At 32.9% G+C, this 23263-nt stretch overlaps 1 protein-coding gene across 2 annotated transcripts in view; it reads right to left on the bottom strand.

The window, feature by feature from the left end:
• The window catches only part of LOC145242167 (spermine oxidase-like), a 116130-nt gene that overhangs the window by 26755 nt on the left and 66112 nt on the right, over positions 1-23263 (bottom strand). For both annotated transcript variants that reach the window (XM_080105146.1, XM_080105147.1), the window contains exon 2: positions 9121-10041. In XM_080105146.1, the coding sequence (XP_079961272.1) occupies positions 9121-10041 (921 nt within the window). The remainder of the gene's footprint in view (positions 1-9120; positions 10042-23263) is intronic.

The following is a 23263-nucleotide window of genomic DNA, read 5'->3' as shown; positions in this document are numbered from 1 at the left end:
TAACCGGAAATGTAGAGAGAGAGTAACAAAAAAAAAAAAAAAAAAAAAAAAAAAAAAAAAAAACAGATCATTCGACCATGTAAGATCATGAAAAAAAAAAAAACAGATCATTCGACCATTTATGTTAACATAAATAGAACAAAATAGAATGTAAGAGTATAATTAAAAAAAACTGGATAAATATAATTAAAAATAAAACGGAAAAGAAACAAATGAAAAAAATGAACAAAAACTAAAACCTATAATATAGGTAAGGAAAAAGAGGCAAGGGAAGTAACTCTAGAAATAAAAATATATTCCATGAGAGTGACCTCCCCTGAAACAAATAAATTAACTAATAAATAAGAATTCGAAACCAAACAAAATGAATATTAGAATAAACACGCATAAATATCGAAATAAAAATTATAAAAAAAAATAGGAAAGAATAAAGAATAGAAAAAAAAAAAAATTTGAAAATTAAAACTAAAATAAAAATATGAAATTATGGTTTAAAACAGAAATTTTGGTCTGCACGATACCCAAGATGGCCAACTTGTAACAACGTGGGGATGGAATCTCTTTACCCACAAACGAAAACACCAGGTCTATCATGTACAAAATTTACTTTTTGTTGGTAACATCGAATGGAAATAACATCTGACGAGTTGGTGAGGAAAAGGACATTTTTATGAACACATAAAATCATAAAATTACCATCCCATTAATGAAACGGCTGTAATGAAGAAATCCAAGATGAAATAACCAAAAGTTATTAAAAAAACATGTAAGTCTTTGAATTTCAACAAAGTTTTGTAATTATGTATATAATTATATATATATATATATATATATATATATATATATAAGAGAGAGAGAGCCAGAGACAGTTTGAATCACCTAGCGGAGAGTTTAACTTAGCTCCTCGATATCATTCTCAAGCATCTTCAATCTATATACAAGGGTTTGTCAGGAAACCCAGACATCAAGAGATAATTTACAAATAAATTCTGACCAAATATTCAAAACATTTTCAAAGCTCAATTAAGATGCCCTTGATACAATTATACATTGACTCATACAAAGAATAGTGCACCTTCTCAAAGTATATGCTACCTCAAGTAACAGCACAGCTGAATACTGCACCAGACTAGATAAATTCTTGTAATCTGGTAAGACCAAGAAACCATAGTAACAGTTTACTGGTCAATTGGAGATAGGACTATTTATGTTCTTAAACACTTTACTAACTTAATGTTAGACAAGTTTAATGGAATATTTGAATATCTATCTCATATAGAGATCAACTGTTAACTCCAGGTAATGGCCACTTAATTTCAGAGAAATTTGATTAAAGTAAAATGAACTAGAGAGTGAAATAAACCGGCGCTAACATACAAAGCAATGGTCTTTGTGTAAACAAACTGAGCTTAGGCGTTTGGACAATGTTTAAACATTGTAATTTCGCATATCCATCTTAGCAGCAACCAAATATCGTAATGGTGGGAAGCGCTGATTGTTGTCAAGGCGATTGAGTTTCAATCTTGGTTTGAGATAGTTACTAGTCTAGCCACACTGATGAGCTGTGATACAGCAAAATAGTACTGTATGTGAACGAAATATATATATATATATATATATATATATATATATATTAGTGACCTTGTCTGAGGAATGGTCTATTAAACTCCTGTCAATTTTTGGTCTAAAAACTTGATATATAGAACCTGTAAAACAAAGCTGCTCAGGGTCAAGGGTCAAAATGGAAAAAAAAGAACTTGGCAAGTGTAAGTCTACTTAATGCGCTCTTCCACACATTAACATATAACTGCATATTTGTGAAAGAATGTTATTCTTGGACTTTTTATATCTGTATGGACATGTCTCAGAGTAATGGAGGTTGGAGGGTTATGTTTTGGTTCTAGCTGATGGCACCCTAGTCTTTTTTTAAACTGTTGAAATCACAATATATTGAGTACAATATAATAATCAATAGAGAATTGGCTCTATAATAAATACAAAATCTGCATAAATTAAAATATCATATTTAAGCATATTTTATGACAGGACAATACTGGGTGGTCTGCTAGTGTGTGTGTGTATATATATATATATATATATATATATATATACACACACACATTTCATTTAAACAAAAAGGGATTGGTTATAATTTGATTATTTCTTTTTGATTTTTCCTTATTTCCAGGTTTCCTACTTATATATTCTGTTGAATTATTAGCTTCTAAATAGACCCTCCCCAAGTTGTAGCCTCTTTTTTTTTGGGGGGGGGGGAGGGGGGTTAGATACATTTTACAAGCTGTTAGCAAATCTAAATAAACTTGAGTGCAGACGACTGTTGGGTTCATTCAACTGTTAAACTTTACATTAACTAAGCCCTCAGATATAATTCACGGACTATATCAGTTGAAGAAGGGAATTATGAAGTGTTTTTTAAAAAATCAAAATTTGGGGGTGAGTCTACCTATAGTATGTGTGGTTTTTGTTTTTTTACTTTCTTTTTTTCATGGCATGGTGTTGCTGGAAAATCAAAATTCGTGGTGTTTATCAGCGATGACGTATAAAATGCCCAAGTCAGGAGAATATGTGGTATCCTGACGAAGGCGCCATGTTTGCCGAAATATTGTGATTTTAAGCAAATATTTGCATTGGCTTCATAAGATTACGCTTCCAATTTATATTTCTTTGCAAATTTAAACCTTGAAAACATTAAAGCAGAATTAATTAATACCTGGATGTAGAAACGAAATGAAAGCGAACTTTCATTGTAACGGGGTTGTTATGCTTGAACTGTAACAAACACGGTTCAAACCTTTTGGACCCCCATGCCGACTGGTACCATCACAAAGGAACAAACAAATATAAAAAAAAAAAAATTGGGCTTTTATATATGTTGAAACAAAAAGCATTTATTACGGTTACTTTTCAAACAATGCTCTTTTTTCTTTTTTTTTTTTTTTACTATTCATTTTGTCTGCCATGAGATTAACAAAACCCTGCCATCTTGACACCAGCTTAAAAGTCTCTCGCTGCCACCACAGGGTCACATGTTCATCTCGCTTGGTGCACACTTTTCTTCTCAACTACACGCGAACCATTTCTCAGATTTCGCACGTCCATCTTTCCTGCCACGCACTTTGCTTCTCTTTGACTACATGCTGCCCTTTTTTTCTTTTTCCTGTGATTCAAGCCTGTGCACACTTGCTAATTTGTATAGTGCTCAAACGGCGGCGGATGCTGCTGCTAATACCCTCACTAGTCATCTATCCTTTGGTTGCTGCTGCTATTTTCACACTCATCCAGTTACGTTATTAGCAAAGCTTTTTTTAAAGTTGGTCAACAGCAAGCTTCCTGATTTTCTTGGAAGTTTTCAGTCTTTAGTAATATTCAAAATGGCTTTTGTTCAACAGCTAATCTATTAAATGTTGTAGCCGAGTGCATCCATCAATTTATCAGAGAGGCGGTAGCACTCTCTATATAGGGATGGCCCGTACACGCCTATATACGCCTACAAAACAAAACTATCCAAATCTCAACTAAAATCAACTTATAAGTTTCAAAAAGCACATATTCTTACAGAGAAGCGTCTTACGAATCCAGCGAGTGTCAGAACGTCGGTTAAAATGTCAAAAAAAAAAAAAAAAAAAAAAAAAAAAAAAAATGGTACAAAAATGGCCAATTGTCCTTCTTTCTTCTCCTTTCTTCTTTCTTTTGAGACAATGTATCTCGGTGTACGAACGGTCTCTGACAACAGTTCAAGCATCAATCGACTGCTCTTTACACGGAGAAGTGCAGTGACCCATTGCTTTTTAGCTAACTCCATAATTAAATAAGATTACGTGTAATAAGTTTTAAACACTATAGATAATTTTGGTGAGGGTAAGGCCATTGGGCTGGACATTTTGAAAATGTTCAGAGCGTGGCATTCTGATCTACATAAACTTTGTAGGGGATGCCAGTGATAAGCATCTTACAGTGAAATGATACACAGGAAAAAAAAACAAAAAAAAACCTTGTTATGCATTGTCTAGCATGAGGTGCATTTGTGCGGAGCTGTGGAATGTGCGTCCATCTTGTTCAGAGTCCAGTGATGAAGAAAAAGGAAGTGGCGTATTGAATTTCACCAGATGTATATACGACGCTTACGTGACAGAACAAAAGGAAAGATAATTAGCGTTACCCTAACGGTTCAATCACGTGTCTTGTGTGCCCACAGGATGGGAATTTCAATTCCCACAACTTTCAGATTATGCCATTAGTGGCAACATTATTTTGGTGACATGAGCGTCCCAGGGGGAAGTTGAGCTCCCCAAAAGAGGGAGCAAAAACTTTAAATTCACTAGAAAAAACAGGCAAACGTGACTTTATTAAATCTGGTGTGCCCAGGCAACAACAAAAATTTCTGCTGAGAGAAAAGAATAGAATACTAAATGACTTTGGTTAATCCATCAACAACAATGTCATTTTAAAAGTTGAGTGAAAAAATATTTGGTGAGCCAGTGCAAATAATGAGAATTCATGTTTTGGAGAATGAATGTTTACACCTCGAGGACAGCTCACCTGACCTGGGATCATGGGTGTGACCACGGAGGCTTGATAAACCACTTGCAACCTTGCAGGTGCAATTCATGTGGGAATTGCAAAGGGATCAATCAAGACATGGCAGAAGTTAACACTGTCGTGGTTGATTGGTTGGAGGGACCACCCAACTTCACCCCACCCCGACGTAATCGTGTGCAGAGCAAAAGAACGGGAGTTTTGAGTTGAGATTGATCGAGTTTGAGAGCCGAATTATCGCTTCTCTACAAAAGAGAGAAAGCATAAAGAGCAATTGTCGGCTTATACAAACTCATTACTGTAAAGAAGAATTTATATATATATATATATTTTTAAAATCAGTAGACTAAAAAAAAATTTAAAAAAAGAGTGCGTTTTTTTGCCCTGTGAATTGAATTGCCTTCATGCTAGAGGCCGAATTGCGAATTACTGTTTCTTTCCTTAGCATGGGACCAACTAGCGAGGCAACAACATTAACCCTGACGCGAGAGGAACTGACAAGCACCCACCGCAAATTGAGAACTGACCAGTGCAACCAACGGGTCCTACTGCATTGAAAAAGTCACATTTGGTCATTATCGATCAGAATAGTGACTGACGAGATCAGAGGTCACACTTTGGTTCTGTGACAGAGGATTGACTCTTCTATGACAAAGGGTCCCTTGGGAAGGGATCCCTTCGCAATTAGGTCTGTTCTTTCTGATCAAAGATTGCGAGTAACTCCGGATAGGGTTTCTTCATTTTCTTTTCCTATCAATGCCGGTATTCCACAAAGCTCCATTCTAGGCCCAACACCGTTCCTTATCAATACACGTCACCTTCCAGAGAATGCTATTCAGAAAACGACCTTAGAAGAAATATTCGCGTGTAGAAAAAAAAAAATGCACTGACAAAAAACATTTAATCACATGATTTTTAGTTTAATTTTGGAAATGAATTTTAGCAAATGCAGCTACATGCAGGTTCTTCTGATATTTGTTGTAGGTGGGCCTGCGACAGTTCTTTACTAAAACATGAACCACCATCCTCCAGCCATTTGAAGATTTCTTGCCAAACATAGGGATGCATGAAGTCAACTTTTACATCACCCTCCTTATCAACATGAGTAGCCATACCGCACAACTCAGGGCTTTATATTGCAGATGATTTTTTCAAAGTGGTGACTAGAAAGAAAAGCTTATCGTTTAATGATTGTGTTTTTTTTCCACTGACAATCTTCCAAAACTCATTATGGAGTGAAAAATGTCTTTTCGACTTTTTTTTTTTTTTTTTTTTTTTTGATAAAATGAGTAAAGTCAAATTATTTAAACAATAAAAGTTTAATAGAACAATATATATATATATTTTTTTAAATTTTTTTTTTTTTAAACAAAAGCCGTTTAAAAAAAAAAACATCTAAAGAAATTCAAACATTTATACCTTCAAGTCTATTTAGTGCATACTTAAAATTACACTTATTTAAAAGTAATAAGCAGAAAAATCTTTATAATGTATGCACTCATTACAAAGAAAATGTCATTTCAAAAATCACATGGGTTTGGCTAGTAAATGAAAATCTTTAGCTGTTAAAGGTCAACTAAAGATAAATTAGTCCATAGAGCCCTACAACTAAAAAAAACTATATACACAGGTAACACGTAATCAATGTGAAAATGTTGAAATTACTAGTATCAATAAGTGCTAGTATGATTGCAAATGGATAAAGTTCAGCAAACTCCCGTCATTACTAACCAGCAGAGCGTTACCACTACTGATCAAGATCAGACATGTCAGTATGCAGTGTGACAATATATGGAAGTGAAACCCGACTAGTACAAATTGATGTTGCATGGATCGAAATGATATGAGAACGATATGATGGATGTGTAATTTGAGTTAAAGACAGGCTTAGTTTTAATGACCTCAGAGAATTATTTAATCTGGACAGTATAGGGAGATGTGTTCAGAACAGGAGACTTTGATGGTATGGGCACATTGAAAATGAATAAGTTTGTGGATGAGAAGATGTAGAAGAGTTAAGGTAGTGGATGCAGTTCACAGGAGAAAGTCAAGAGAAACATTATGGGAAGTTATAAAAATGGACTTGAGAGAAAGACGGATAAATAAAGACTTAGCCAAAGGTAGATTTATTTGGAAATCCATTTCTAAAAAGCCATCCAACATTTGCAGACGTGTAAAACAGACGTTAGACTGAATAGGATTTCTTTTTATCCAAGTTTTTTTTATTTCATCTATTTTTTTACATCTTTATAATAATATGCCAAGATAATTTGATATTCATACGTTATCATCCTGCACCCCCCCCCTTTTTTTTTTTTTTAAATAGGATCGTCTGATTACCTAAGATACAATGCAAAAAAAAAAAAAAAAAAAAAAAAAAGAAAAAAGTCACTTATGTGAAGTTATACATTTTTGTAAAAACTTTCATTCATGCCAAACACACATTGCCACTAAAACGTAGGTGTATACTGTAAATCAGGGACCGAATTTAGAGGGGCATACTAAGTGGGGAGTTATGTAACAAGATATTTGCATTACATTTACATGTTGCTGCAGTTTAGGAAGCAGGGAGAGAATTCCAAAGGCTAGCAGTTCGAGGAAATAAACTATTATAGGCACCGCCAAAACTGGGGGGGCAGGTCAGTACTTTTTGACGGACCGTCTTTAAAAATCTACCAAAAATCAGGTAATTATCCGATCAATACGAAATTTTCAGCGATTATTAGGAGAAGAATGAACTTTATAACAGTGTACTTATTTTTCATAAACGATATTTATATATACATATATTTTTGCTTACAAAACCCCCCCTTGTTTTGAAGTGGGAACAAATATGCTTAAAATAATCATCTGAAACTGAAATCAACATATTGTGTTGTTGTAAGGGACAGAATTATAGATTAAAAAAAAAAAAAAAAAAAAAAAATTGTTTGCATACCTTATTTTGACGTCTGAATATCAGAACTTCGATTGTGTTTAATTATCCCGCTTTTGAGTTTTGAAGTGTGAAATTCGGTGAATATGTTAAGTAAAATAATTAATTTAAGTTAAGAAAAACAAAAAAAAAAAATATTTTAATATTTATACGAAAAAAGCTATTTTAAAATTTTTGATAAATAAATTAACAATTTTTTTTTAGCGAGCCGAATAATGCATGACCATTATTAAACAGGGCATGCTTTGAATAATCGATACCAAAAAAAAAAAAAAATTCGATAAATATTGTGCCCTTTGTGTTAAAAATAGCATCATTTTTTTCGATCCCGTTTGAAAACGTTTGCCGCCTTTCGACTACGGTGGACCAAACGCGCTGAAATAATTTTTTTTTATTCTGCTTTAAATTGCCCCACCCCCATTTTGGGGAGCCTGGCCCCCACACACATACACATTAAAAACCAAACCCATACAAATGGTCACCCATCTGGTACTGGCCAGCCTCAGCTTAATACATTGAAATTTTCGTCACTGAAAAATAAGTTTTTTTTGGCCTGTTTGGTCTTCCATAGTTTGCTTTTTATCAAATGAAAACGTAAACAGAGTCGATCTGAACTCTACGTCAACGCGAAATATCTGGTTACCTATATGAATAAGTGGAATTATTTGAAATTCAGGTACTTATATTATAATATTTTTGCATATTCTCTTAGAAAATCATCCTAAATCTTAGTTAGACAATAAATAAATTAATTAATTATTTCAAAAACCCTTTTTTTTAAATATTTAAGTACGTTTTTTGTGCAAGACAAAAAATGTCAATTGTTAACTTTTTGGGAAAATTTAACATTTAAAATTGAATTAAAAATAGTAGAAAAAGTTTTACATTATTCTGTTTTCTATATGATAAAATTCAGGGTTTTATCTTTCTGGAAAAAAAAGTTACTCAGAAATAATGGATTTTAATAAATGTAATTTCGTTTTAAAAAACAACAACAACTTGATTTTGCGGCCATTTTTGGCGGTGCCTAAACTATTAAGATATGGAGCTTTCCAGCATCAAGGAATCTCTACAGCAAAGTGATGGGATTTTGCTGATTGTTGGGTTGGTCGGCTGTATCTAGGAAGGCAAGTTTGGACCATTTCATTGAATTACTTGCAAAACAAGCCCATACTGTGGAAAATTGTGGAAAAATAAAAAAGTAAAAAAGTTTTAAAAAATTAAGTAAAAAGAAAAAGTAAAAGAGAAAAGTAGGAAAATGCCATAACCTCCTTCTGAAGTACTTGGTCGTACAATGCTTTCCAAAGTGTAGCTGCTACCTCGCACACATTAACAACTATTTGAAAAGATTATTGAGTTGTTAAATAACTGTACTAAGATCCCTCTTTTTTTGGAGAGCCACGCTTTGTGGTACATAGGTGGGTCAAGTCCATGATTTATCGGTTTATGTCTTTAATGATAATACTTCTCCAGGTGCGTGCTATGAGAGAGTTGCCAAAACTCTTCTTTAAAAAGTTTTTAAAAATTAAGTAAAAGTTAAAAAAAAGCAAAAGTTAAAAAAAATCAAATCAGAAATTACATAAGAAATTGTGTTTTGAAATAAGAATTCAAATTTAAAAAAAACTCACCCAGCAAAACATTTGTATACACAGCCTCAAATGATGTAATTCCACGCACCCAGTTTTTTTTAAGATCCAAGCGAGATTTGTCTTTATAGTTTTCATTGTCCCAAAGCAAGTGAATTCGATACATGTCAGAGTCTGTGATGGGTTCGTTAAACTCCAAAATCACCTTGTCTACAATGCCAAAACCCAGGTGCTCAATAGCTAAATTTTTGCCGACCGGCAGCGGTGGATTAAACATCCTTGTGCAAGCTGCTTTCAGCACCCCCAGGGACACTGTAACGATCACATGGTCCGCATAAAACATCTTTCGATTCTCACATTCTACACAAATAGGGTAGGTCTGTCCATTTTTTGCGGTCTGATTCCCATAGTGGATAGTCCGTACGGGATGATTTAACAAGATGGCTTCGGGGGGAATGTTCTTTTTTACGATATCCAAGATACGCTCAAAGCCAGGCGGGATTGTGTAATGGATGCCTGGTAGCTCCTCGTAGCTGCCGATGTCACTCAAAGAGACATCATGAAGGCTGTTACAGCCATTGATTATACACTCCGCAGCAACACGCTGATCGTAGACGAGCGTGAAAGTCCTTCGGTCGTCTCTGTGTAGTCTCTGAATGTGACGATAACGGTCATAGTCAACGTAATCGCCAACACTGTCCAGGTCTTCCGGAACTGGTATATCATCCTTAAAAAATGCTTCGCACTTGACCATGCATTGGCCGAATGCAAGATCCACCTTGTTGATAACTTCGCCATAAATAGGGCTGCCCTCTTCGTTTAGGAAGACCCGTTTATGTCGTAGCGTTTTGTTTTGGTTGCGTAACTGCAGCAGATCATTTCTATCAGCAATCTGATATATGGGGTTCTTTTCGATGCCGTGTATCCAATAAGCACCCATCTCTGCTGTGCGACCTTCCGTATCTGGAAAGAGAGTAAAAGAAAAATATAATTTCAAAAGAAACCAATAAAAATAAATAAATCTACAACAGAAAAGCGAAAATGTGTGTATGCACTTTTGTATGTCCGGCAAAGGCTTGGGAGGGGGGTACAATTTCTTAGAACTTTTTATATACTCCCTAGATTATAATATCTACAATTTGCGAAGGGACGTTGTGTCTATTTTTTTTTTGAGGGACTTTTATTTTATAAAATTCCCGCTATTCTGTCTTCTTGCGTGTTTATCTATGCTAAAAAGCCGAACAAAGTGAAACTAATTGAAAAAAGTCAGTTTACTCCTTCAATCCAACTACTCTTGGCAGTCAGCATTCTTTTTTTTCCCTGTTTGTTTTGAATGTTTCCTTTTTTATGTAACGTTCTGCTGACTTTCTATGGTGAAGAAAATATCACGGCAAAATTACGAGTTCCTTTCTCACACCATTGCACAATAATGATATATGATAATATTTGAAAATGAGGCTACATGATATCATTCATATTCTTGTCCAGGGTTGCCAGATTGGCCTTCACATCTATGAGAGAAAGGATGCAGAGAAGAAACAATGGGACCAACCAAATTATACAAGTGCTTCTGAACGTTACCATTATATACAGGGTGGAATGATAAAAGTTTCGCCCTAAAGAAAACACTACAGCTTTATTTTAAAGACTTATTTTGAAAAAAAATCAATTCAGGTAACTTGATTACGTAAGAGCTGACATCTATCCAATGCAGCCACCTTCAGCCTCAATCACCACCTTGATACAGCTCCGGAACTGGGAACATGCCTTTTCCACAAGCGCCGGTGGCAGCTCAGCGAAAAATTCATAGGATGGCGGCGGGAAGTCATGTTAGTGATGTTCTTGACGTGTGACCAAATGAAGTAGTCAAGTGAGTCAGGTCAGGGCGGGGGAGCACTCCTCCTGAAACCACTGTGCACAAGTTCACAGCCTATACGACTAACATGAGTAAAAGATTTATTTGTGCACGGAAATGCTGCATCAATATATTTTCTCATTATTGCAAGTTTCAAGCATGTCTACATTTTCATCATTTTTTGTTTTTAATTGCTCTATCGATTGAACTTTTATTTATCTTGATATAATACACACATCCCTAATTTTATGATATTCATCTCCCGAATTTTATGATATTCATCTCCCGAATTTTATGATATTCATCTCCCGAATTTTATGATATTCATCTCCCGAATTTTATGATATTCATCTCCCGAATTTTATGATATTCATCTCCCGAATTTTATGATATTCATCTCCCGAATTTTATGATATTCATCTCCCGAATTTTATGATATTCATCTCCCGAATTTTATGATATTCATCTCCCGAATTTTATGATATTCATCTCCCGAATTTTATGATATTCATCTCCCGAATTTTATGATATTCATCTCCCGAATTTTATGATATTCATCTCCCGAATTTTATGATATTCATCTCCCGAATTTTATGATATTCATCTCCCGAATTTTATGATATTCATCTCCCGAATTTTATGATATTCATCTCCCGAATTTTATGATATTCATCTCCCGAATTTTATGATATTCATCTCCCGAATTTTATGATATTCATCTCCCGAATTTTATGATATTCATCTCCCGAATTTTATGATATTCATCTCCCGAATTTTATGATATTCATCTCCCGAATTTTATGATATTCATCTCCCGAATTTTATGATATTCATCTCCCGAATTTTATGATATTCATCTCCCGAATTTTATGATATTCATCTCCCGAATTTTATGATATTCATCTCCCGAATTTTATGATATTCATCTCCCGAATTTTATGATATTCATCTCCCGAATTTTATGATATTCATCTCCCGAATTTTATGATATTCATCTCCCGAATTTTATGATATTCATCTCCCGAATTTTATGATATTCATCTCCCGAATTTTATGATATTCATCTCCCGAATTTTATGATATTCATCTCCCGAATTTTATGATATTCATCTCCCGAATTTTATGATATTCATCTCCCGAATTTTATGATATTCATCTCCCGAATTTTATGATATTCATCTCCCGAATTTTATGATATTCATCTCCCGAATTTTATGATATTCATCTCCCGAATTTTATGATATTCATCTCCCGAATTTTATGATATTCATCTCCCGAATTTTATGATATTCATCTCCCGAATTTTATGATATTCATCTCCCGAATTTTATGATATTCATCTCCCGAATTTTATGATATTCATCTCCCGAATTTTATGATATTCATCTCCCGAATTTTATGATATTCATCTCCCGAATTTTATGATATTCATCTCCCGAATTTTATGATATTCATCTCCCGAATTTTATGATATTCATCTCCCGAATTTTATGATATTCATCTCCCGAATTTTATGATATTCATCTCCCGAATTTTATGATATTCATCTCCCGAATTTTATGATATTCATCTCCCGAATTTTATGATATTCATCTCCCGAATTTTATGATATTCATCTCCCGAATTTTATGATATTCATCTCCCGAATTTTATGATATTCATCTCCCGAATTTTATGATATTCATCTCCCGAATTTTATGATATTCATCTCCCGAATTTTATGATATTCATCTCCCGAATTTTATGATATTCATCTCCCGAATTTTATGATATTCATCTCCCGAATTTTATGATATTCATCTCCCGAATTTTATGATATTCATCTCCCGAATTTTATGATATTCATCTCCCTAATTTTATGATATTCATCTCCCTAATTTTATGATATTCATCTCCCTAATTTTATGATATTCATCTCCCTAATTTTATGATATTCATCTCCCTAATTTTATGATATTCATCTCCCTAATTTTATGATATTCATCTCCCTAATTTTATGATATTCATCTCCCTAATTTTATGATATTCATCTCCCTAATTTTATGATATTCATCTCCCTAATTTTATGATATTCATCTCCCTAATTTTATGATATTCATCTCCCTAATTTTATGATATTCATCTCCCTAATTTTATGATATTCATCTCCCTAATTTTATGATATTCATCTCCCTAATTTTATGATATTCATCTCCCTAATTTTATGATATTCATCTCCCTAATTTTATGATATTCATCTCCCTAATTTTATGATATTCATCTCCCTAATTTTATGATATTCATCTCCCTAATTTTATGATATTCATCTCCCTAATTTTATGATATTCATCTCCCTAATTTTATGATATTCATCTCCCTAATTTTATGATATTCATCTCCCTAATTTTATGATATTCATCTCTCTAATTTTATGATATTCATCTCTCTAATTTTATGATATTCATCTCTCTAATTTTATGATATTCATCTCTCTAATTTTATGATATTCATCTCTCTAATTTTATGATATTCATCTCTCTAATTTTATGATATTCATCTCTCTAATTTTATGATATTCATCTCTCTAATTTTATGATATTCATCTCTCTAATTTTATGATATTCATCTCTCTAATTTTATGATATTCATCTCTCTAATTTTATGATATTCATCTCTCTAATTTTATGATATTCATCTCTCTAATTTTATGATATTCATCTCCCTAATTTTATGATATTCATCTCCCTAATTTTATGATATTCATCTCCCTAATTTTATGATATTCATCTCCCTAATTTTATGATATTCATCTCCCTAATTTTATGATATTCATCTCCCTAATTTTATGATATTCATCTCCCTAATTTTATGATATTCATCTCCCTAATTTTATGATATTCATTCAATTAGTTATCCATGCCAGCAAGAATTGTAATAATTATGTATGCCTACACAAATGTCAGATAAAAAAAACAAACTAAAAAACAAAAATAAAACCTTCAATAGGCAGCATATTTAATATGCTTTAGAGTGGGTGTAAAAAAAATACCCCCTCCACACACTTCCAGGCATGGTTAGTGCCAGATGTTTTGTATCTGACCCACTTTTTTTTTTCTGAGAAATAAACTATCATTACTTATCAAAAAGTTACATTTTGGCAGATTGGCGATCCTGCACTAGAAGCAGTCTCATTTTACTTCAAAGTCCTCAAAAATTAAGTGGCCCTCTTCAAAGAGCTAACACTTGATCTCTACATGAGATATATGCATCTTCAAATATTCCAGTAGAGTTCCCCCTTACCTCACAAACAGAGTAAAGAAATTGGAACATAATTTTCCTCTCTCCACTTAACCATTTAAATAGGTTATAGTATGCTATTCTTGTGGTCTCTTGGTCTTACTGGATTCCACTACAAGAATTCTCCTCGTCTGGTGGAGTATCAAGCTTCGTACTGTTACTTGAGGTAACATCACTCAGAGAAGGTGCATTTTTTTCTCATAAAATGAAGTGTTGGCTAGCCATATCTAAATCTTACTTGGGCTGAGAACGTTATGTGATTTTCAATATCTAGTCAGGCTTTACATCTAGGGGAAAAAAATCCTCATGCCCGGTTGTCCTGACAAACCGCTGAACAAAGATTTTAGACATTCAAGGATAGTGTCAGTAGGCATTCGAGTTCTCTCCAATCTATATATTAAATGATAGTGTGTGTATGTGTGTGTGTGCTGCGTTGCATCTTTTTTTCTTCCAAGTGATCGTCGTTTAATTGTTACTAGCTGGGGTACCCGGCGTTGGTGAGGTGTGTGTATGCGAGGGGGGGGGGGAGACCTGTTTAAATATAATTTAAATCGGAAAAAAAAAAAACAAAAAAAAAAACAGTGAACGTGATGCAAAATAAGCGAACAAAAAAGAAATGGCATAAATAACCCTGTTTAAATGTTAAAACTTAAACAAACAAAAAAAAAAACAGCGAACGTGATGGAATAATATAAAAAGAACGAAAAAAATGGCATAAATAACCCTGTTCAATATTAAACCTTTAAAACTCTATATAAAAAAAAAATCTGATATCTTAGCTCGAACATGCAATCTTAAGATGACGACACTGCCACTATAACGACTGGTCTATGATCGCGTGAGCGAAGTTAGGTCGTTTTTCTTTTTATATTTAAACTAATTCAAGAAAGAACTTTTTTTTTTTTTTGCACATGTGTTTGGCTAAATTGTCATGAAGGAACAATTTTTTGCTAATCCTCCCTGTAGAAAAGTGCCCAGTTGATGGTGAAGGAATTAATGTTTTTAGCCAATTTTTCCATATTTGTGGTCCGAGGGATAGAGCTTCAAAACGATACCGATCTTGTGAAAATCGGTCGCCCCTGTGGAAAGTTATAGGCAGACATACAAGCATATATACATTTAAACAAATTTTTGCCCTTTATATTATAGACAAGCGGGGGGGGGTACCCTGTGTTGCCCAAGTGTTTGGAGGTATGTGTTGAGCACCAAAAAAGAAGTGTTGATAGGCAGGCTTGAACCCATGATGCACGTTGCCTGGGGTGTTTAGAAAGAAAAAAGTGTTAGTAGGTAGGCAGGGACGAACCCGTGACGCGAAGGTGGAAAAGAAAGTGAAAGAAAACGTGAACTTTACCGCTACGAAACCATAGGAAGTGAAAAGCGTTCAAATTTAGCAATGTCAATCAAAATGTTGACTTGCTAAGTGAACGCAGAAATGAACATTGGCTGAAGGCCAGTTCAACTTTATTGGTTTCCCCCATGATGTTGGGGAAAACCAGCTCCTCCCAAGAAGGGAGAGCTCTCCAAATGAATAGCAATCGTTTGATATGAAGGGTTCTCCCCACATTGATCAAAGCTAATTGCTTTTCTGGAGGTCCCGGTCAAGAGTGGTTGGTTGGTTGTTTTTGTTTCACGACATATCAACCTTTTTTAGGTTATTTAATGCCAAATCTAGTTATTTTGAGGAACAATTTTTAATGGAGTATTTTTTTTAAAGTCAGATTTTATTTAACCCATAGTTGGGACCCTAACAGGTACTACCACTCTGGGTCAGAGTGGACCTGGGAGCAATGGCAATTAAATGGTGGCTCCACACTTACCAAGGCCCGCAAGGTGGGGCCTCACCATCGAATATAGTTTTAGGTCATATCCAGGACCCCTGGTCAAGAAGGCTAGTGTCTGATGTTCGCTGCTATTAGTTTCGCTTTTATACGAAAAACACAAACACGCGAGAGGATAGAATAGCGTGAATTTTATAAAAGTCGATCAAAATAAATCTAGATACGACATCCCTTCGCAAATCGTAGATATTATGATCTAGGGGGCATATAAAAACAGTTCTAAGAAATAGTAATGGGGTTATGAAACATCAGGTAATCAAAGACCGAATAATTTAGCTGATCTGGCAAAGTTATCAATTGTTGCAAAACATTTTCTTTTCTAATGAGTGAATTTATTGCATGAGAATAAAACTAATGTGATTTTTATCATAAGAATGTCTTGCCTTTTCTTTTTAACTTTGTGAAATTACAATAGTAAGGGTGTTCAGGGATTGGAGCATAGGTCATTATAATTATTCACCTTTTCCCCCCAGGTAATTGCAGGCTGAGTATTGCCATTAAATGTATTTACTAGTGCTGAGACGATTAATCAGAATCAGGAATTGAAGCAAAGAATCTAGAAACTTTTTGGAGTAATGGAATCTGAAAAAATTTATCTATTTCCGATGCCAAAAACGATTCTTTTTATTGTTTTTGTTTAAAAGTTAATTTTCCATGGCCCGTATTAATGATGAAATGATAAATATTTATTGATTTTAAGCTACCAGTAAAATTAAAATCCAGAGGACATTTCATGTTCTTAAATATATATTATTACAATAAAAATATATTATTACAATAGAAAAATGCGAGCATGAAAAGTAAAGGACTAGTTGTTAAAACTGGGGGGGAAAAAAAAAGATATTCTAGTAAAAAATATAAATTTATAACTTAAAATATTGCAGCATTAAGAATTATACAATGTTATAAAGTGAATTTTAAAATAATTCTTAAATGGTGCAATATTTTAAGTTATAAATTTATTATATTGTTTTACTAGAATATCTTTTTTATGCAATTTTTTATTTTAATGCTTTTTGTACAACTCTCATTATCGATAGTCTTTATAGAATCCCAAATCTTGTGAAAAGAAAAGTCAGCATTTTCATTGTCAACAGTTGAAAAATTGATCTTCACTTATTTTTTTCCTCTTCATTATTTAGTTTTGCAGTATTTGATTTGCTTCGAACATGTAATTTTACATACTTGTTTTTTTATTTTAAAGCTCAATTTCAATATAAATCGAATAATTTCCTTTTTCAAATGCAACTTTTAAAGTAAAAAAATAATTAAAAAAAAAAAACAAAAAAAAAACGGATTTTAGTCTAAAAAAAATCCATGAAACAAATTTTTTTTTTTTTTACTTTTAATGCATAAACGCACTCTTTTTTTTTTTTTTTTTTTTTTTTTTTTAAATATTGAATAAGTTTAGTCTCAGTATAAATTGGGTTCCTTATTTTCCTTTTCGTTTTTAATGCAAAAATGACTTTTCAAAAGTAATTTTTAATTATTTTATCTTCTGAAGTCAATCAGACTCGATGAATATGCATTTGTAAGAAAAGCAAATGAATGATGCATTACGTTAGGGAGATTATGAATGTGGCCTGGCAGGACGGGGTCACGAATATCAACTGAGAAATACTGGAATGTGCAGACAAGCGATCCATGGTGAATCTAATAATACAGAAGAAACTCAAATGGATCACTGAAATCGAAGAGAATAGCACCTGAAAAACCACAACTACGAAAGCAACTGCTGTATTTGCAAACTGCACAAAATACAGGAGAAATTGGGGAAGAGCCAAGCTAAGATCCAAAGATACAGTCAATGTACCTGGAAATGGGGGAAGATCAACACGAGCGATTAACAAGTTCACACGAAAGATAGAATCAAGTGAAGAAGTGTAATCATGGTCTGGTGGTCTTTAGAAAACTGTCATTGTCGCTTTGATAAATTGCATATGCTGAATTTAGTAAATAGATGTTGTAGATGTAGAAATTTTATTAGGCATAAACAAAAAACTATTAAGCAAAAACAAAATGAATCCATCTCGGTTGAGGATGACCCGAAAATTGCCTTTTCGTGGTTCCTCTGCATTTATTGCCCACGATTTCCAGGAGGTTGGCTTGGGCTTGTTCGGTAGCCAATGGAAATAACTGGAAAAACTCGGCCAAGCATTCCTCAATTTTTAATGAACGCTCTGTTTTTAGCTAATCTATGAAGGCTACTTTTTCATAAATTTGAAGAAACAATTTTAATCGCACAGTTTAGGGTTTAAAGATTAGGGTTAGATACATGTTTGTAATTTTATTTATTATATTTCCGTGTTTTTCCTGTTTATCATTATAATTTTCTTGTAGCAGTTCAACAGTTATTCCCATTAGTGGCCGACCACACCCGAGAAACTTTGTGGAAACCACAGGTCGGTAAATGCAGAAGTACACTTTTCATTAACTACTATACAAAGATGTAAGGGAAAGCACCACTATTTCTCCTAGATTACTCTATTATAGGATGAAGATCAACGGGATAATGCCAAGAATGGAATCTGAATGATTACGAAGGTCACTGCTGTATTCTCACTTAGGTAAAATGCCTCGACAAATGCAGACGACAAAAAAAAAAAAAAATTGCCCCAAATCATTATTTCTATGGAAGGTACTCTGCCGAGATTGTAAGACATTCACAAGAAAAACTCATCTTGTTACAACTAGAAAGAACCTTTTCTTTCCTACGGCAAATAAACAATTCCATGAATGGAGTTTCTTTCCAAGAACTTGTCTGTAGAGTATATGACCACAAAGTTGCTTTTCTGCATATTACAACATGGTAGTCTTCAAATCCAATGTCAACAAGGATAAATTTTCAATCCATCTCATCACCTACTTAGCCTTGAGTAGCTTTTGATCTTGATAATTAGTGACTTAGTGTATTAAAAAAAAAAACAGAAACAAAAAGGAATTAGAAAAAGTCAACACCAAGATTTAAAAAAATATAGTAGAAATAAACTGGGGGAATATCAGCACCAGTGATTGGCAAGTTAATATGAAAGACTGAGCAAAATAGAGAGATGTAATCATGGTGACCTTTGTGACTTTTGTTCAGATGATGAAGCTTCATATATAATCAACTTTATGAAGTAAATAGAAGCTCTCAAATAAACACTATCAATAATTTCCCCCACTCTTTATCTGTGCCTAAACCTAAACGTAGATTCCATGAACAAAGCTTCTTTCTTAGAACTGCACGCCTGTGGAATTGTCTTCCGTTTTCCTGCTGACTACAATATGGTTGTCTTCAAGTCTAACGTAAATAAGTTCTTGAGGAGCCGTTCCATATAAGTTATCAAATTTAACAAATTTTCATTACTAATGATTACTATATTGTCCAATTTCTACTGTACACTCTTTAACCCTTATCCTTGAGTGGCCTCTTGGCCTTGATAATGTGGTGATGCCTATGTAAAAAAAAAAAAAATACTAGTTAAATGTCTAAGTCATCAACAATTTACATAAAATAGATTTATGTTATAATTTGATGTGCTTAAATGAAATTAATGGCCTTAAAATTAATATCTGAACAAAACAGCAGCCAGCTGGAACCAAAAAATAAAATCTGATACCAAAAGTAGACTCTGCAGAACATTAATAACTTTTTAAGTTGGCACAAATATATATATATATATATCTTAGAACATTAGCGTTGGAACGATTAATCAGAATCAGAAAAATTTAAACTTTTGGGTATATCAGAAAAATGTGTGCCTATTTTCCAATGCCAAAAACGATTCCTTTAATATTTTTTAAATTTTATTTTTCTTGAAACAAAAACTTACTGTTGATAGTAATAATAAAATAAATATTCATTGATTTTAAACTACTAGTGAAACTAAAATCTATAGATCATCTCCACAAGGTTTTTTTTGTTTGAGAAATATGCACATTAAACATGTTTTTTTGTGTTTTATGGTAATTGTGAAAAATAACTTTATCTCTATCTTCTCTTCTCTATCTCTATTCTCTTTCTCTATTCTCTATATAAATAAAATGAACTCATTTTTTCCCCTCCGACTTTGACGTTTATAGGACTGCACCTGTATACATTTGGTGCAGCCGTATCATTCACAAACTGAATCACGACATCTGCCGTATGTTATAGGGTTATTACATATCACGGATCTCGCTGATCACAGTTTCCTATATTCTGTCTGGTGAGAGTCCACTGTAAAAATCGGTTACATTTAATGGAAGTAGTAAAGTAAACTCTCTCTAACAAATTCATCCTACCACAGCCACTCACTTACACCGTACCAGAACGTTCACAGGAGACATTTAAAACCGATCACCGGTTAGAATTTATCTAAAAACTGGACTGGACTTACACTGAAACGAACCACGCTTACTTTGCCATTGGTTAGCATAAAACATAAACACAATTTATAAAGCATTTATTATAATAAAATTAGATTCAAACAGAACACAATCCGTTACCTGGAATTGAATTCACATTTACATTACTTCGATTTCGTTATAACCCGCGTGGTTAAAGTTTAATGAAAACCTGAATTGACATTTACTTGAAACGCACCAAACTTACTTACTTACACAAACACAACTTCCGTTTCGCTCTTACCTTACGTGCTTTTTTGCTTTCTTTCTTTCTTTCTTTCTTTCTTTCTTTCTTACCTTTCGTTGTCTTTTTGCTTTATGGGTGATGGTGGTGGGGGTACTTCGCTATCTTTATCTTTCCTTTCGGTCTTTCCTTCTTTCTTTTCTCTCCATTTTCTGCTCTTTCCATTGTTAAAACGAAACGAAACAACCGGATATTCCAGGTTTTACTTACACTATCACTCTACTACTATTACTTGTGTATCCAACTCTATTTGTGCCAGTAAAAAAAAAAAAATAGCATTTATTGCTTTTGGTAATAATTATTAATTGCTTATTTGTTTTGTTTTTCACCCTTTCTTTAGACTAACCATTCTTTAATCTCACTATAAAATCGATTTTTCCAACTACATTTTAGGTGGGGGGGGGGGGCATTCCAACCTCCGAAGGGAAGGGGCTTTGTATTACTGTACACATAGATTCGAAAAAGTTGTCAAAAAAACAAAATTACATAACAAATAAATGTTCTCAAAGCCAAGATCAGTTACTTTTCTGCCAAACTGGATATCTTCTTCGTGTTTATATTCAATGTAACATATTTATTCGGCTCGGAAACCATACAGTGTTTACCGATGTATTCGAAAATTCAGGAAGGCGTCACACCGTAAGTATAGAAAAAGGTGTTATAAATAAAAAAATATACAAAATACTATTAAAAACACGCCGAATATATGTCAACCTATGTCGCATTAACATGTATTGAGCGAGTTTTTAACAGTATTTCATTAGGTTTTTTATTGAGCGAGTTTTTAACAGTATTTCATTAGGTTTTTTATTTATAACATCTTTTCCCAATTCAATGTAACATGTTTATTCAGCTCGAAAACCATACAGTGTTTACCGATGTATTGGAACATTCAAGATGACGTCTGATTCTCTCTTTAACACGGTAAGTGTGGGAAAAGATGTTATACATTTTGTATAGTTTTTTATTTATAACACCTTCTTCCATACTTACACTGTTAATGAGGGTGTGAGACGCCATCTGGAAATTTCGAATACATCGGTAAACACTGTATGGTTTTCGAGCTGAATAAATATGTTACATTGAATAAAAACACGAAAAATATATCTATCCAGTTTGGCAGAAAAGTAACTTATCTTTGCTTTGATAACATTTATTTTTTATATATTTTTTTTTTTTTTCACAACTTTTCGAATCTATGTGTACAGTAATACAAACCGTTTTATATAGATAAAGTACAATTGTTGAATGTTACTGTTTTGATTATATTCGTTGTGGGGGGGGGACAATTAAATAATTAAGAAAGATTAAATTGAAGCGAAATTTAAGTTTCCGTTCCATTTTTACAACAACCGTAAAACAGTGCATACTCAGCAAGTTTTATCGTATTTTATTTATTTTTTTGCATAACTAATGATGGAAGTATTTTTCTGTTTATTTTCTTAACATCTGTTAAATAAAAAAATAATTTGTACATTCTCTTGAAAAAAAGAATCAAACTTTTCTCTACTTTCACATGTGTTCCATTTTAACAAACTGAGCCACAGCAACGCGTGGCCGGGTACAGCTAGTAAGACGAGATATTCTAGTAAAAAATATAATGAATTTATAACTTAAAATATTGCAGTATATAATAGTGTTATAAATTGAATAAAAAAAAAAAATTCTTGATACTGCAATTTTAAGTTATAAATTTAACTTTTTTTTTTTTACTAGAATATCTTTTCCTTTTCTTTTCCAGTTTTAACAACTAGTCCTTTACTTTTCCATGTTTATAGTTGATAATTAGTGACTTAGTGTATTTTTCTATTGTAATCCATGATTTTTTTCCAGGCTTCCAACAAATTCACTTGTTCTGTGTTTAATTTCAGTCTTATTTTGTTGCCTCAATAAGCATAGCATACACATATGTAATAATGCACACCACTCATCTGCTTCAATAAAATCTTTTGCAACAGCAATGAATTAATAGCAATACTAGTCGCAGAAGCCAGTCATAAAAAACGTCGCTCACCTTACGTTTTTTTTTTTTTACGATTTTGAACACCAGTAAATTCATAATTTATTTTACTGAACGAAAATTGAAAAAAAAATTTTCACAATATAGCTGAGAAGGTGATCTATAAACTGTAATTGTTTGAAATTTGGTTGAAAAATGAGTGAGCAGTGAAGCTTTAAAGCAGTTCTAAATTACTAAATCTGCCACTATATATATATATATATATATATACACACACACAAAACAATTCCAGTTCTAAAGTATCATGCAAAAATCTTTGTCTATTTAACAAATTTCTTGTATATAGTAAAATTAGTCGATTGAAAGTTTTTTGTTTTGTTTTTTTAATTAAATAGCTTTAATATAGACTTAATTCTGCTTTACAAGTCAATTATGACAAATATTGGCCAGTGTTCTTTAAAAAAGAAAAAAAAAATTTCTTTTCTAATTTAATCTTGTTTGAGATATATATATATATATATATATATATATATATATATATATAGTAAAAACAAGGAATGAAGGGAACTTTTTACTCTCACACTCAAGATTTACCACTTCTATCACTCATGAACACTGGAAACAAAATATTTTTGAGATTCACT

The sequence above is a fragment of the Euprymna scolopes genome, chromosome 21 (assembly GCF_053919585.1).
Source record: "Euprymna scolopes isolate OS-2025 chromosome 21, ASM5391958v1, whole genome shotgun sequence".
In the NCBI taxonomy this organism is placed as follows: Eukaryota; Metazoa; Mollusca; class Cephalopoda; order Sepiida; family Sepiolidae; genus Euprymna; species Euprymna scolopes.
Note: the sequence above shows the minus strand (reverse complement) of the source record. Positions and strands in the feature narration are given on the sequence as shown.